The 18,259-nt window shown below is 39.1% G+C and overlaps 1 protein-coding gene across 4 annotated transcripts in view; it reads left to right on the top strand.

Annotated features, from left to right (window-relative positions):
• FRMPD4 (FERM and PDZ domain containing 4) overlaps positions 1–18,259 on the top strand; it is a 773,166-nt gene that overhangs the window by 382,421 nt on the left and 372,486 nt on the right. For all 4 annotated transcript variants that reach the window (XM_073664699.1, XM_073664698.1, XM_073664700.1 and 1 more), the window contains one exon: positions 8,508–8,624. In XM_073664699.1, coding sequence (XP_073520800.1) covers positions 8,508–8,624 — 117 coding nt within the window. The remainder of the gene's footprint in view (positions 1–8,507; positions 8,625–18,259) is intronic.

Genomic DNA, 18,259 nt, shown 5'->3' with positions numbered 1-18,259 from the left:
CTTGGCCTCCTTCCTATTTTCTAAGGAATTAAATATCTTAACTAGATATTGATTCTAACGTTACTAAAATGATAGCATAGCACAATTGTAATTATCTGACTATTCTAAAAGAAATGTGTGTTAGACAAAGCATTTTAATTTGCTAATGTAAAGAAAATACCTGAAACTGATTAGAAGTGAAGGGGTTGACTCGTCAACCTTGTGTTAGGATCCCTATGTTCATAGCATTAATGAGCAAAAAGGCGCCCGCGTGTGCACAGTAGCATCAGCAAGTGATAGACTCTACTGCGCATGCGCGGGCGCCATTTTACTAGAGGAAAAAGAAATTTGCCTGCAGCAATATGGCCCCACTACCCGCTCTTGTGCAGTAACATTTCTCGCTTGCCGACAGATGCTACTGCGCAAGCGTGGCGCCATATTGCTGCACCCAAATTCTTTTTCCAAAAGCAAAATAGCGCCTGCGGGAGCCATTTTGTTGTATGTAAATTTTATGTTTGCCACAGAAATTACAAAGGCAGTATTTAAAAATGTAGGCAGGTTACTGAAAGCACAGTGACCTGTCAGAAGCCAGAGATAGGAATACATGATGAGAGCACCAGATGCACTGGTCTGACATTATATGTGCATCATTCTGCAAGATGATGTGGTGCCAGGCTGGCTAATCAGAAGAAGAGCCACAGATGCCATCAGGTGAGAAACATTACTCCCACTCCAGTGCAATGGCCACAGACCACTATTATGGCCAATGGAATGGGATGTACGAATAGATTCGCACTAACTCTATGTTAAAGTGTTAACTGCCTTTACAAAATATATTATATCTTGGACAACCCCCTCCAGTGTTTTTGGAGTAGTACAATCTTAGGTTTACAATAAACATACTGTATATGTAATATGCCTTCACTTTATCTTTTTTTTGCCCCCTGCAAACTCATCTCTTATTAAAAAAAATCAGTTGTGTATTGCATAGAAGTCTGGATTTTTAGTCTTGACTACTACTGTGACGAAACTACTTCTTATCTTAATCAGCCAGACGTCTATATTTATTAAGCCAAGAGAAATACACTACTATGTTTGTGTTGACTTGTGAATGTATGAGTTTCTTTGGTGGGTCAAGAAGGACAGACCAGTTTTTGTATAACCCTGAATGTTTATTTCTCTTGGTAGTGAAAAACTGATGTTTGTTATTATGCTAATTGCATATTGTACTAAAGCCAGCTAGATGATGATTTAATGAGCCTACCGCTATACCAACTATGTAAATTTATTAAAAGCACAAACAATAAGACCTGAGCCCTGTGGAATAATACCCTCCCTAACGCTTGCCCTGTAGATGCGTATTTGAAAGAAAAAAATAAATGTGAACTATTTAAGGAACATATGCCTCTGTAGCAGGCAGATTTGAAGCCGAGAATTGTAAGAGACTTTACAAGGAGAATCAAAGATCAGGCTCTCTTCAGACTATCAGCTTGGTAGCATGGCTTTTTCCAAAGAGACACAGATTTGGATTCCATATGATTCCAGCCTAAGTGTATATGGCCCTAACTGGAAAGATACTGATCTGCTCCATTGATCATCAGAGAGCTCATGGATACATTTGGGGAGACCAGATTGGGATGATGAAGTCACCTGGCCCCATGAATATGTTTTGTTGGAATTGCCAAGTGGGACCCTCCAGTTGCCTGGAACCCATGGAGACATTTGGAGAAGCCAGATCACGACTAGCTGGTTATCTGACCCCATGGAAACTCTCGGAAAGGCCAGGGTGGGATCCTCGGGTCTCCTGGCCTTGTACCTCGATGGACTGTCAGCTTCCTAAGCTTGCCACTACCTTCTCTCTGTGGGGGTCGCCAAAAGCGGGGGGCCACTGGTTGAGGTAGTTGGCCCTGGAAGTCCCAAATTCGCAGCTGTTCTATCCCAGGCAGGCCAGCGGAAGGGTGAGACTGTGTAATGTTGTACTATCTTGGGCATTTGCTGGGACTGTTCTGTTTATTGCCTGTTTTATGGTTCAATAAAGTATTGCCACACTGTTCTACCATCATCCTGGGTTGTCTAAGTGGCAACAGTGGGATACTACTCAGCCCAGCGGATCTGGGTTTGCTGCAAGGGGACTGTTGTTAGCACACACCGTCCAAAAGGCTCCACAACCAGGGAGGCATGTAGACAGACCCAGCAGACCATAGATGAGGCATACACAGTGGGTTTCGAATGCTACCATGTCCAACCCCACCAGCCCGGCCTTGGGAGGAGGACCAGAGAGGATACACAGCAGCAACAAGAAACGGCAACTACAGGAGCTGTGCCAGCTTCAACGGATTGAATACCGGGCCATCAACACTCATAGGATTTAATTCAGGAACCACAGGATGCTGAGGACGGCATGCGTGGACACAATGGATGCGAGTTTGGTTCTCGTCAATTACATGTGGAGTTTATTCGCAAGGAAGACATGGAATATGTTCTGAGGAAGCTGGTTGATGCAAAGTTTTGTTCTCATGAAGGTGAGACCTGTTACATTCATGTCTGTGCTTAATGACATGCTGATGGACTGTCCCTATAAGTGTAGAAGGATGATTGGGACCCTATCATGTCTGGCTAATTAAGATGGGGGAGCAATGGAACGCAACGGCTTCTTATCTTAATCAGCCAGATGTCTAGATTTGTCAAGCCAAGAGAAATACACTATTGTGTTTGTGTTGACTTGTTTTTTGCCTGTTTTGTGGTTCAATAAAGTATTGCCACACTGTTTTACCCTCACCCTGTGTTGTCTGAGTAGTATTATGCCCACAGGAGGCCCTGGGTCTTCACAACTACCTTATAGATATTTGAAGGCAATCAGAATTTAGTCCATATTTACCAGTCAAAATTATTTTCTGTTTAAACTTTGACTAGGTTCATAAATCTAATGCAAATACTATTGAAAATAAATTCATATTTATTTAGCAGAAAATATAGTTTGTAGCATGAGCTACTATTATTCCACTGGAATAAAGAGTCTCAAAGTTGGTAGACAATGGGTAGCCATAGGATTTTGTGGACCATATTATGTAATACTTCTATTATTAAGATTTTTATATAAAAATGGCATGCGTGATAGCTTTAGTTTGAGGTGACAATAATAGGAAAGCTATGGATGACAATAGAACCATGACTAAAATGTTTAAATAGGTAAAGTTAAAGGGAAAAAACAACTTCTCTGGGATTAGTTCTTATGAATACTATATAATAAGTTCAGTAGATTTTATACATGAGTTATAGAAGTTTTAAAGGGAACGTGACAGACCGATCCACAGGCAGCATGTATCAGCCACTGGCCGTATGATCTAAGACATTTACATTTAACTCTGAAATGCTGCAGTGTTTTAGAGAATAACATACTTTAAAAGCTGGCAGGGACCTAGCGTCATTGAGGTCTAGTTGGACAGGAAAGTTTCCAGCCGCTCCTCCCCGCCTGCTGCCCTGGATTGACCGTGTTTTTCCTGCCTATATGTAAAGGTGGAGAGCTGTCGCTCCAGGGGAGCGGCTGGGGAGAAGCTGCCAGGTACTGCCCTGTCCAGCTAGTTTCCCATTCGGCTTGGTCCCTGGTGACTTTTAAAGTATGTTTTTCTCTGAAATGCCACAGCGCTTCATAGTCAAACATACCTGGTTGAGATCATACAGCCAGTGCATGATACATGCTGCTTGTGGATCAAGCAGCATGTATCAGCTGTCAAGTTCCAGCCACGTGTACACAATGAGTATTTGGTAAGTTTTTTACATCAGTATTCATAAGCCAAAACCAGGAGTGGAACAATCAGAGGAAAAGTATAATAGAAACACATCACCACTTCTGTATTTATCACCCACTCCTGCTTTTGTCTTACACATACTGATGTAACATACTGACCAAATACTGAACGTGTGGATGTGGTCTAAAACTTCTAAAACCCATGTATAAAAGCTATCGAAGTTATTCTATACTATTCAAGAAAATTAATCCCATAGTTGTTTTTTCTGCCACAGATTTTGTTTAATACTCCATCAACAAGCGCATTTTGCTCATTTTCCTGGTCTTCAATTAAAGTTATTAAGAGACCTTTAGTGCAGTGAGAAAATCCAAATACTCCAAATTTCTCGTACTGCACCTATTTTGCATCCATAGTACAGTAAAGATTTTCTGTCTGTTGCACATAGTAACCACCTTGCTTAATTGGTTGATATGTACAATAAATTAACTAACATAGCTGCCAACAGCAGTAATAAAGAAGGCATCTGGGAGAACAGTACAATCATTGTTCACTGTGCAAATCTTCTTGGTCCTATTTCATAAAATCTGTGGACATTTCAGCCAATATGCCAAAGGCTTTAAAGTACATCATAAGCTGCAAATGCAAAACTCTTGCTGAACACCAGCCAAAAGAAAGAATTTGCTACTCAGTGGAGTTTAACATGCCATATGCTGCATCAAGACATCAATACATAATAAATCACTAGCTGAGAAAAATAAAGAGGTGACCCACTTTAGGACAATAAGCCCTACTGGCAAATTGTTCACTTCATGTTGCCATTCCAGGAAGTCGCTTGAGGTATTAATGCACTTGACTGCTAGCCATTTGTACATATTTCACTAGCAAAATAATGAAAAGGACCCATCTTGGAAAGTGTGAGGAATATTTCTACAGGAATAGTTTGATAATGCAAGCCATAGCAACATATAGGATATTTTCTGTGATTTTGTTTAGTCATCCTAAAAAAACCTGATTCATGGTTCGTTGTAGAACATTTTGCTACCATTATTTTTACCAAATGCATTCAAAAATGTAAGTAAGAGATTTATTGTAGAAAAACAAAGGATTAGGTGCTCCAGTAGAATACAGATAATGGTTTAAAGTAATATTTATCTGGAACTTCATTTCCACAGGTCAGCTTTATAGTATTCAGTTGTATAATGAGCTAGCGCAAAACTTCTAAAATCCAACGTCAAGGGAACATTAGAGATATGTTGTTTGGTGTAATATACCGATAGTTGTTCACAATAGAACATAGAACACAGATCAGAAGGTGAATGTTAGATATTTTTCCATTTCATTTGAAAAGATAACTAATTTAAAAATTCATGGCAGCAACACATCTCAAAAATTTTGGGACAGAGCCATGTCGACAATTGTGTAGCATCTCCTCATTTTTTACAACTATCTGTAAAGTTTTGGGAAGTGATGAGACCAATTGCTGGAGTTTTGGAGGAGGAATATTGTCACATCCTTGTCTGATGTGTAGTTCTTGCTGCTCAAAAGTCCTGGTTCCTCTTTTCTAGATTTTTTTGTTTTATAATGTGTCAATTTTTTTTATTGGTGAAAGGTCTACTCTGGACTGCTGGCAGACAATATAATCACCCAAACTCTTCTTCTCCAAGCCATGCTGTTGTGATGGATTCAGTATGTGGTTTAGCATTGTCTTGCTGAAATATACATGGCCTTCCCTGAAATACATGTTGTCCGAATGGGAACATATTTTGTCAACTACTAGGACAAGCCCTCCTTGAACTAAATGTTTGGCCCCAATAAAATAAAAAAACCTGTACTCACCTCCCATGCCGGTGCCATACGAGCGGTGTCAGGACTTGCGTTCCTGGGGCTGTGATGCGGTGGAATTACGTGTGGTGCCTGGCATCCAATCAGCACTGGCATCACTATCCCCGCCTTCGTACGAACTGAGCATGAAGAGGAGGACAGGCTGATCCCAGACTTCCTCTTCATGTTCAATTCGACAGGATGCGAGGACAGTGATGCCAGTGCTGATTGGGCGCCGGGCACCACGTGTCATTCCACCACATCACAGCCCCGGGACCGCGAGTGCTGACTCCTCTGGAATGGAGCCATCACAGGAGGTGAGTATAGGTTCTTTTATTTTAAACCTTTATATAATTCTTCATTAATAGTGGCTTTCAAAATGTGTAAGTTGCTCCTGCCATAGGCACTAATGCAGCCCAAGTAAATCAGAGATGAAGGCTTTTGATCTGTAGGCTGATAACAAGTTGGATGGCCTCTCTCCTCATGAGACCACAAGACAAGGCGTCCATGGTTTCTTTAAAGAATTCACATTACTTAAAATACCAAAAGACTGACTTTTTGGAGTGTATTTGAAATGGCATGTGAATATATCCTGTATAAGGTTAGTTTTTTTAAATTTATTTGTTATTTCAAAGAATGCAAATAATCAAGTCAGTGTAATTAAGTACCGTATATATGTTAAAAGATAAATTATCTAACACAGTTGCCCAACCTTTTCTGGTTAAAGCACCATGTTGCCATGTTGAATCACTCCAAAGGGTTGCAATATGCAATAAAACTTACAGGGGTATTACAATCTGATCCATTTCTGTCATATCAAAATTCTATGCCATAACAGTCTGAAGGATAGTAGTTCAAAAAGTGGAACCTTAACCTTTGAGAACAATAGGGTTCCCCTTTACCCTCTGTTAGCTCTCTCCAATGTAAACATGAATGCCATAAACTACAATATAGAGAGTGAAAAGCATAGCTGGAGACCTATGAAACTCTTATATATCTTTCTGGAGTAACAAAGATTGATCAAAGGACCCCATTCTCCTAAAATCTATGGGGGACTCAGAGATGACTGTGTGCCAGCCCTCTTTTCATTGTTATTGAAATGACACGTCAACAGCCACACAGAGGCAAGCAGTTTTGTGACTAGATGTTTGGGGGCTGCACAAAAAGGAATTACAGGCCACATGTGGGCTCTGGGCTGCAGGTTGTGCAGTCCTGATATATTACCACCAGAATTTGTAGTTTGACAAGATCAGTCATTCTCTGGTCTAGACAATGATATTTTGATTTATTTAACTTGAAATGTTTATGTTTAGAAATCCATCTACAATATTTCACTATGAAAACAATTAACCTTAATAGTTGTAATAAAACTTTATAAGAGTGGACCCTCGTAAGTATGACAACTTTTTCAAAGCCCCCTTGTCAAAGCTTTTCGCAGAAAGACATTCGCCTTTCATCCAAATTCAACTTTTTGATCTCTCATCATTTCTAGAATTACCAGTCAGGTCCACCTTTGCAATCAATATTTCTCTCCCCGATGCATCTAAAGTATTAAAACGAAGTCACTTTGCAAGTCTTCATTTAAAAAAATCCTATTGTGTTGAGTGTATAGCTCCTATACATATCTAAGAATCTTCATGGTAACAAACTAGAAACAAGCACCACTAAGTCTGATTTTACAGACATATTCTCTTCCATCTGGTTCCCAACTTCTTGCTAATATACCAAATAGGATATATTCAAAGGTCTGTTACTGAGCAGACGTATAGACATCAAATGATACAATATTTTTAATGAAGATTTTAAAAGTTACTTAATTATTTTAGATGAATAAATATAAAAAATTGATTGCAATGTTGGATGTAGCCTATAAACACATAATAAACTGGTTTTATAAAAGTTGCAAAGAAGCTAGATCCTTATATCCATAATAAAAGATATGTAGATGACATTGCAGAAGTAGTATTAGAATATCAGACAAGTATAAACCGTGCCTACTAAGCTAAAACTCTATTTTAGTCTTATGTCAATGCTGGATAACGATTTGACTTATTCTGTATGTTGGCTCTTAAGCCAAATGTTTTTGTGGTCAATTACGGAAAGGGTGTATATTCAAGGAGAGAGTTCTAAAGCACTTATCTTCTATTCCAAAGCTAGCTCCTTTTAGAAGAATCACTATACATGCATTTATGGTGACCAAGTTCCTGTTTACAAATGCTTTGTATGTGGCTTATGTGTATGCTGGGATAGCTACTAATAGTACTTTCTTAGATATTTCTTACCTTTAGTTTTTGTTTTATATCCAGTCATATTTATTTTTGAAATGTTTTCTTTACCTTATACAAATTATATTTTCATTTTTAAATAATCTTATTTAAACAGATATTTTACCAATCTTTATATTATATTGATAATTTTCCAAAATCAACTGTCAGCTTAGTTTACTTCATTACTAATGTCAATAACAAAACTGGTATTATAAGGTCCAACAGTATAACATTTTTATTAAAGAGCTTGTCCAGGACTTTAGGATAGATCATCAATATCTGTTGGTACGGCATCCTCACCGATCAACTGTTCCTGTTGTCGACGACGGTCAGAACTGCTCAGTTACGGAGCTGCACAGCATAGCACCGTCAACTGTATAGTGGCCGCAGCTAAGTACTACACATCTGCCCCCGGTTCAAATCAATAGGGGGTGGATGTTCAGTACCCAGCTGTACTGTGCAGCTCCGTAACTGAGCAGTTCCAGTAGCCATCGACACTGTGAACAGCAGATAGCGGGGCTGCCGAGTATTTCATCCCCACCGATCAGACATTTATGACCTCTCCTAAGTATAGGTCATCAATGATAAAGTCCTGGACAACCCCTTTAAATAGCAAGCATGGGTTGGGTATTTTAGTTTACGGTGGGTGCACATAGCCAGAAGAGTTGAAGTAGTGTTTTTTTTTCTGCAGCCACAGAACAAAGTCTTCAGGGTGGCCTCCACCTACTGGGACCTGGAATTTGCCTCAGGGATCACCTTATGGATGGGAGATGGCGACAAACAGAGACGGGAGAGACTTCTTCATCAGGTACAAAATTTGTTCTCTTATCCATCCTTCTGTATAGGTATTGTGTAGCTCTTTCCATAACTATTTTTCTTATTGAAGGTAACCAGTATTCTCTATAATAATATGGTGCTTGAAAAGCTCTAATCAGTGATGAGATTGTCTGACACAGAAAAGAGAAAAAGTTCAGCTGGTTTTAAAAGAAAGAGGGAGGCAAACTCATCTAACAGTGGATCGAGAACAAGTCGTGCCCCTGGAAGCAATGCTAGTTCTGTCCAGAAGTTACAGGACTGCGGCTGCATTTAGGTGATTAGAAAAGCATGCCATCAGCTGTTTCTCTGATTACATGTTTTTCTAGTCATCTGACTAGTCTTTCTATGAATCCCAAGGCATCGTTTCCAGTGGTGTCGCAGTCCTCTGGAGTGATCTGTGCTGTATCCATGGGACTGTAGGTAAGAGAGTTGGCCTCCATTTTTAAATTAAGTGCATCCATGCCTAAAAATTTTCTGTGCTGAACAACCCATTCAAAATAAAGAAAAATGAAAAAGGAGTCACACACTTTTAGTATATAATTAATATACAGGTGCACAATATGCTGTGGACAATATACAAACATATACAGTGGTGAAAATAAGTATTTGATCCACTTCCGATTTTGCAAGTTTTCCCACCTACAAAGAATGGAGAGGTCTGTGATTTTAATTGTAGGTACACTTTAACTGTGAGAGACCTGAATCTTAAAAAACATCTAGAACTCACATTGTATGATTTTTACATAATTAATTTGCATTTTATTGCATGAAATAAGTATTTGATACAATAGAAAAACAGAACTTAATATTTGGTACAGAAACCTTTGTTTGCAATTACAGATGTCAGAAGGAGGTTGTTGGCCAAAATCTTGCGATACATGACCCCATCCATCCTCCATTCAATATGGTCCAGCCGTCATGTCCCCTTTGCAGAAAAGCCCCCCAAAGTATGATATTTCACCCACCATGCTTCATGGTTGGGACGGTGTTCTTGGGGTTGTACTCATCCTTCTTCCTTCAAACAGGGCGAGTGGAGTTGATACCAAAAAGTTCTATTTTGGTCTCATCTGACCACATGACTTTCTCCCATGCCTCCTCTGAATCATCCAGATGGTTATTGGTGAACTTCAAATGGGCCTGGACATGTGCTGGCGTGAGCAGAGGGACCTTGCATGCCCTGCAAGATTTTAATCCATGACGGCGTAGTGTGTTACTAATGATATTGTATGAGATTGTGGTCCCAGCTCTCTTCAGGCCATTAATCAGGTCCTACCATGTAGTTATGGTCTGATTTCTGACCTTTCTCAAAATCATCTTTACCCGACCAGGCGAGAACCTGCATGGAGCCCCAGACCGTGAAGATTGACAGTCATCTTGTGTTTCTTCCATTTTCTAATAATTGTGCCAACAGTTGTTGCCTTCTCACCAAGCTGCTTGCCTATTGTCCTGTAGCCCATTCTAACCTTGTGCAGGTCTACAATCAATTTTGTCCCTTGTGTCCTTAGACAGCTCCTTGGTCTTGGCCATGGAGGAGAGGTTGGAGTGTGATTGATTGATTGAGTGTGTGGACAGGTGTCATTTATACAGGTAATGAGTTCAATCAGGTGCAATTAATACAGGAAATGTGTGCAGAGTAGGAGGGCTTCTTAAAGAAAAACTAACATGTCTGTGAAAGCCAGAATTCTTGTAGGTTGGTAGGTGATCAAATACTTATTTCATGCAATAAAATGCAATTTAATTATTTAAAAATCATACAATGTGATTTTCCGTTTTTTATTTTTAGATTCTGTCTCTCACAGTTGAAGTGCACCTACGATAAAAATTACAGACCTCTCCATTCTTTGTAGGTGGGAAACTTGCAAAATCGTCAGTGTATCAAATACTTATTTTCCCCATTGTATATACACTGTGCGTCAAAACACTGTTTCTAATCAATACATGAAGTCCACTATTGCTATACACATAAAATGTAAGGTACTTAGTTAATATGTTTTAATCAAGAAATGAAAAACTCATCCAACCATTTCTTCAAATATGATTTCATTATCAAAAAAAGTTAACTAAGAATTATACGTTTTTTACATATTCGAGTTTATGTATTCATTAATCGTAAAGTGCTGTCTTACTTATCGGCCACAGCATATTTGTATTGTGTACCTGTACAGTAATTTAATACTAAAGGCCTTTTTTTGTAGTGTGCGTTGGGGAGGAGCTTAGCATCCTTATCCACCCAGCTTTCCCAGAAAGGTTTTAATTAAGAGCTAAGCCTGGATCCCATCTCTTCCCCAATGCACATAAGATCTGTTTGCACACATTGAGAGGTGAGTCATTAGAGTCAGGGACCATCCAAAATTAAGGTACACCTTGTCGTAGCTGGATGGCTTTTTCATTTCTTCATCAAAAAAAATGTTAACCAAGTATCTAACATATAGCAATAGTGGAGTTCATGTATTCATTAATCGTAGTTTGCTGACACACAGGGTATGTATAAACTCCTTTAAGGACATTTTAACATATATGTATCATTTAGGCACAATTATAGAAATCAAAACAGGAATTATGTCAGGCTGAAAGCAGCATGGTATACACAAATAATATTTTACATATAACAATGTTAATCTAAGCCTATATATTTGTATGTAAATGAAATATTAGTATAAATGTTATATAACATGTATTACTGGAACGTGACTTCTTGGACAGGATTTAGATATTTTACTCCTCTGTTGTTTATTATCGGTATATAGGTATTAGTGTATTTTGCTGGGCTTATGAAGATAGAGTAAATAATGGGAATTATAGGGAGAAGGAACAATCTGTTACAGAAGTGCAGGCCTCTGAGTAAAAACAATTATTGTCACTGGGTGCACTCTGTAATAGAATTAGTTCTAGCTAGAGCCCATAGCAAGATTCAGTGTTAGATGAGAAGGAAACCTTTGTCTTGATAGACAGATAGCTTTCAGAAGCAAGCCACAGGGAGTTCACGTTCCTGGAATGCACCATCGATGTGCAGTAATTTTTATGTCGATATATAACCCTCATTGTTTAAAAACACAGTAATCTGAGATGTAAGGCTATACGAGGATATTTACTACATACATATCCAAGGGAGACATACTGGACATGCAGCTTTACATGGGCCTATTAGTTGAGGAAGAAAACCACCACCTTTCCAAATATCTGTGCTAAGTAATTTCTTAAGGGTCTGTTTTTCTACCATAGTGGGGTATATTTTATTAAGGCTATGTGCACATTATGTCCTCTAGATGCCAGCACAGCTGCTGAGTTTTCCTATGCAAAACCACTTCAGGAAAACGTCGGGGGTTGTTTTCCTGTAACGGCTTTGTCGCAGTTCTTGCAGCATCTTTCGCTCCATACTGTCAAGTATGGCAAGAGCCGCCTGATGAATGGATTTGTCACTTCTTCTAACCACTTCAGAGTTTGGAAACATGGATGGAACATCTGCACAGCAATCTCGTATTTACTTTACTGCGCATTAAGTTCATTTTATGGAGCACTTTAGTTGAATTTTTCAGGTGGATTCCAGACAGAATCTGCCTGAAAAACTGGTGTGTCTTCAAAGTCCAACACTGCTTTATTATTAGACCTGCAGACTTGGATAAGGCATTGTTAATATCATAGTGGCTAATGTTATTTGACAAATCTGGCATATCTTTAGACTGTGAGGTCTAAGCTCACAATGTCTATTATCTTACTTTGTTCCAGAAATTTGTGCCCAAATTTTTGCACTTTTTTGATGAATGCCCTTTTGGGCTAAACCACTTTCTTTTTCTGCAAAGCAATGTCCCCTTGATGAACAAGACACAGAGTGTCTAAAATACATAATAATTATGGTGCAAGACATAAAATATAAGTTTATGGTACAAATTGCACCAGAATTCTGGAGCTTTTGGCAGTATTTTACGGCATATTACTAGTATTTACCTTAAAGGTTTTTTTCCGCTTATACATTATTTTGAAACAGCTGCGAATGTTATAAAAAATCACTATCCCGTTTGTTTTCCCAGTGTTTTACACACAGCATGCACATAACTACTGCATTACTTCCATTGCAAAGCGGAAATGGCTATACTACGACATGTGACAACTTTAGCCCCTAATTGACTCTAGTGGTCACTGGCCAACGAAATGGAAATAAAAAGAACGGGAGCAGGACTGGATCGTAGGGGGAAGAATAGGTGAACAGTGCTTTGTGTGTTTTCATTTTTAACTTTCGCAGCTGTTTATAGAAAACATGTACATAGTTATTATAAATTGGATAACTCCTTTAATGTATAAAATTGTGAGGTTTCAGATAGTATATTAGGGACTTCTGAGTTAATAGAGTGGATTCTATGCTTACAACTCTCATATATTAAAGTAGAAAACACTCACAAACATCAACTCTTTTAATGTAGGATCCAACATGACCAGACATTACATGGATAACCCATTAATCTCAATGGGATCTCTTAGGATTCTCCAATATGACTTAAAATGGAGAGAAACTCTACTTGAGCAAATCTTTTTCTGGCGTACTAAAGTCATCCTTGTATTACATAGAGAGCCATTACTCTGGATGGCTGCCATCTAATACTAAATTTCTCCTGCAACAATTACCAAAAGCTGTTTGCTGAGGTGTTGTGAGAAAGAACCATGGGGATTAGCAGATCATATTCCAAATAGAGACGTCTCTGATTTGATAATCACTTGGGTGTCAAAGGAATGAAAGAGATAGAATAGCTATAACATGGACCTTTGGTGGCCTCTGGATAAGCATATTTGACAAAATTTGAATTTGACAACTCATGTAGATTTTGCTAGGAAATTCAATTTGCAATCAAGTTATTCTCAGTGAATTGAATGTTCCCTATTAGGATCTGGAGTCTTTCTCAACCACAGAACATAATAAACTTGATCCAGTGAACAATTCTTATGCACCATTGGTAACTCTGTGCTAACTTAGTATGACCTCTCACTTGACTGTATTTTTATTATTGTATTTCTGGCTTGATTGGACAATTATGGCTGAAACATTGCCCTGTCTAAAAAAAAAAAAGCTACGTTTTTTAATATACTAAGGCTGCATGCCCATGTTGCGTATTAAAAGCGTATATGCTGCGGAATTTCCGCAGCGTAAACGCTTGTAAAACGCATGTATATCCGCACCACATGGTCCCCAATGGCATTCCGCAATGTCAATGCCCATGCTGCGGATTTTTCCGCAGATTATATGCTGCGGTCAAAAATCAGCAGCATGTTCATTAATTTTGCGTTTCCGCATGCGGAATCAATGTGCGGATGGTACCCAAGTCTGAAGGAGAGGAGACTCTCATCCAGACCTGGGTACCAAAGAACCTGTAAAAAAAAGAAAAAATAAAGTTTATACTTATCTTCTGATGTTTTCCCTCCGTCGCGCTGTTGTCTGAAGGACCTGCCACCTCATTGAGTCATGTGACCCATCACATGACTCAATGACTTCACCGCAGGTCCTGCACACAACAGCGTGAGCCGCACAAGACTCTGGACGGGGCAGAGAATGCATCGGAAGGTGAGTATAAACTTTATTTTTTTATTTTTTACCATTCTGATTCTTTTTTTTTAACTATTACTTGGTCACACTATATAAATCCATGCCGGTTGCATGGATTTATATAGTGTGAACAAGTTGTCAAGCACTTTTCCAAGTGATGCTTAAATCACTTAGAGAAGTGCTTGATAACCCGCATGCGGAAATGCATGCAAAGACGCCTCACAAACGCTTCTACCTGGCGGGAAAACCGCATGTAAAATCCGCATGCGATTTTCCCGCCAGGGAGAAGCGTAAAAAATATGCTTCAGTTCCGCAACGTGGGCACTTAGCCTAACCATTTTTGGTGCCTCGGGTCTCTTGAAATTTTTAGAAAACATAACAAACTTACTGTAACGTGTAAATTAAAATAATAATAATAATACCTCACCTCTCACAAGTGCTGGCAACCCTGCTGACTCCAGTGCCTGCATATTGTAGCCTCTTCTTCACTCTAGAACAGGACTTCCAGTTGTGACTTCCAAGGTCTGGTTTTGGAGTGTAGTCCTATTTAAAAATGAAGACACCAGTGTGCAACTGTGGAAAGAAGATGCCCCAAGGACCAGATGTCAGCGGGAACTAGAGGCCAGCAAAATGGTGGACGGAGCTGGCTGCCATTTTGATGCATTTTCACAGAGAGGATTATAAGAAATCCGTATTCTTGAGAATAGAGATTTTTGTAAAATTCGAGAAACTTTAATTCCACTTGAATAAGAGTCTGAGACTGTATGCAGCTTTGCAATGAATCTCCTTTGCTGTAGTAAGAATCATCTATATGAAACTTATGTTCCAATGTATGTTGTGCTGTTAATTTTGTTTCAGTCAGTGTCTTTCCTATTGGAAACAACTTTAAATAAGAAGAAAGTAATTCTTATTAACTTCTAAATTGTCTATGGTGCTACAATGATCCCTATTTTCTGCAAGAGGCTGCTTGGAATTAATAAAGGTGAAAATCTATGGAAAGTAGACTAGCATCTGCAGCCTGAAACATCTCCCTGATTACATGGAAAGCATCTGTAATGATTGCTGTATCCAGCTATCAACCCTAATGAATAACATAGTGTTTAGGCCATATTGCCTACGTTTGTATTCAAGCAGCAATTTCTTGACTCTAGAGAAGTTTTTATATATTTTCCTAAAGCATTTTTCCCAGACAATAATACCATAGCAATTCGTATCCCACTGACTTTTCTGTAATGTCTTCTTTGTCCACAACCCCATGTGCTGTCATGCCATTGAGGCAGAATTAGAAACTGCTCAGGTGACCTGAATTAAACGAGAAAATATAGAATTCACTTTTTGTCATTAAGGACACATTTATTGTTTCTTAAAGGAAAATTCCAGGAACATGACATCTTTCTTTTATAGCTTTACTATTTGATAGCCAACAGGCTGCATGTGTTTGGCAACAGAAGCCATAACTTGAAGCTACCTCCTTGTTGAACTTGATGAACATTTACTTTTCTAAGCCATACTATGTTACTATGGTGGGCATATTAAGTTAAAGGGGTTGCCCAGTCCAAATTGATAAGTCTGCAGTCACTCTGTGTGACTGCAGTTTTATGAATCCCCACAGCGCATGAGCACATTGCGTGCGCTGCGGGAATTCGCCGGTTTCAGACCAGGGACCGGAGGGTATTTATGAGTTATGCATGATCCTGGTCAGTGGGCGCAGCCTCACTCCATACACTTGTATGGAGCGAGGCCGTGCCCCGTCTAGTGACGCGGTCAGCCAGTGGGTGGTCGAGCAGTGTAGACTAGACTAGAGGGCGTGGCCTCGCTCCATACAAGTGCATGGAGTGAGGTCCCGCCCACTGACCGAGAGTATGTATAACATGTATAACTCATACATATCCTCCACTCCTGGGTCTGAAACCATACTGTGCACTGGGGGATGGGGATTCATAAGTCTGCAGTCACACACAGTGACTGCAGAATTATCCATTTGGACCGGACAACCCCTTTAAGGGGTTTAAGGGAAATAAAAATTGCTTATACAAAAATTTATTGGCAACTTGCCTGTAATAAATTTTGAATTACTTTAACAAAGGACCGAAAGATCTATATTCAGTCTTGACACAGGAGGAAATGTTGTTTCAAGAAGTCACAGCAACATATGTCCCAATTGCCATAGGTCTCTGTCCTTTCTAGCTGATATTCTTCAAGATAGGGAGTCAGTACACCCCACATTAATATAATTTTGCTGCTACCTGTGTCTTGACAAGAAGGACGTGTCATGGAAGAAGAAAGAAACTAACCACTAAAAGGGCAGAAACTGGTTTAAAAAAATATAATTTTTTCAAGAAGTAAATTGCTAATTTTGATTTTATTTTATTTACTGTCAGTTCAAACACATTTTTTTCCCCAAAACCCCCTTTAATCTACCCACCATAGTTAAATAGTGTGATTGAAAAAGAGACATATATCCATCAAATTCAATCGGTAGAGAGTTTCCATTTGTGACTATTGTGATGTCTCGATTTGTATGTTATTCAAGGTGCAATTACTACCTGCCAGTGCCATTCACAATACAATATGTGGACTAGGGGCGTATATAATTACCATACAACAGAATGAAAAGGGATTTCATTCTCTTTCAATGCTGGGGTTTAAGAAGAAGCAAACATCACAATTGTGACAGCTCATTGAACACACAGCTTGTCAGCTTCTTGTGTGACATTTTGTAACCTTGAAGTCTGCACTTTCTCTAGACTCACTGTCTCTGATCTCGTGAACAATGTCACTTAATATGCCTTTATATCCATGAGGACCTTTAGTAGGTCTTAGAAATAATCTATGCATGCAAACAGGCATTAGGAAATTGTGCTACAAAGTAGCCATGTTGTCAGTTCACTTGACTATAGTGAGCGATAATCCATTTCTTCTATAATACCCTATGTGTATCTGTACAATTACAGTATATGTGTGCATTACTACACTATAAGTCTTTGTCTGTGAAAACTCTGTGTAAGCCATTAAGATTTCATACATTATGGCTGAAATACACCATTTATGCTTTTTCTATGATGCACATATTATCAGCAGTAGAAATTCTAGACAGTATTTCTTTCATATATATCAGGAAGTGCAGTAGTCTGTCTACTTTTCTTTTACTTCATTACTAAAAGGCCAAAAAGACTGCACACCATGACCCTGTACAGATGGAAAATAACATAATCATCAATGAATCACGAAACCAAAGTCTTGACACTGAGGCGTTCACTATTATAGTAGTAAACAGCAATAAGTCCATGACGGACGCAACTATCCAATGCGAACATGTGCGTAAACCTTGTTGGAAATTATATTATTTTATTTTTTATAAAGATAATTTGCTATCTACAGAACTGCTTGTGGATGATAGGTTTCATTTTAGGCTACAACTATTTTTTCTATGGCATTACTCTATGCGTGCTTAGAGCAGGCCATGTAGTTAATATGGGATCCTAAAGGAGATTTAGTTTCTTTAAAGTACAAAGCTGAGTTGTCAGCACATTGATGAAGGAGTAAGTTCGAAATGTGTCAAATTAACTTTAATATAGCAATGCTGTAGAAAAAGACATGGACCTCACATCCAAAAATTATACGTTGATCTAATGCCGCTAGGAAAAAAGATACAAAAACATGAGGTCTGGCAGCTTGTCGAAGGTGAGTTTTTTATCTCCTTTCACTTGGTGCTGGTGCTGTGTGGTGGCCATTGTTGCTGTGGTTTTGTGCCTATGGAGCGGTGTGGCATGGAGTCATGGGGACTCAGTCTTGCAGCATGGGTGCCGTGAAGCACCAGGTCACCTGCCCTGCTGTTGCACTGTCGCCGCAGTGGTGATTGACGCATGGCGCAGCATCTTTAAGGCTAAAAATGTTAGGGGCCCACTAAGAGGTTCAGCATGACGTGGTAGTGGGTTTCATACAGTCTGATCAGAATGTTAAACTAACAACCCCCATGTTTTGTACATTTTTGCCTAGCAGCATTAGATCAACGTATGTTTTTTGGATGTGCGATCCGTTTATGTCTTTTTCTACAGCATTAACTTTAATATAGGAATCATTTCACTGGACTC

Source organism: Phyllobates terribilis, unplaced genomic scaffold (genome assembly GCF_046119375.1).
Source record: "Phyllobates terribilis strain yellow unplaced genomic scaffold, ASM4611937v1 Scaffold_2__4_contigs__length_985480577, whole genome shotgun sequence".
Lineage (NCBI taxonomy): Eukaryota > Metazoa > Chordata > Amphibia > Anura > Dendrobatidae > Phyllobates > Phyllobates terribilis.
The sequence above is the reverse complement of the archived record's forward strand: the minus strand, read 5'-3'. Positions and strand labels throughout refer to the sequence as shown.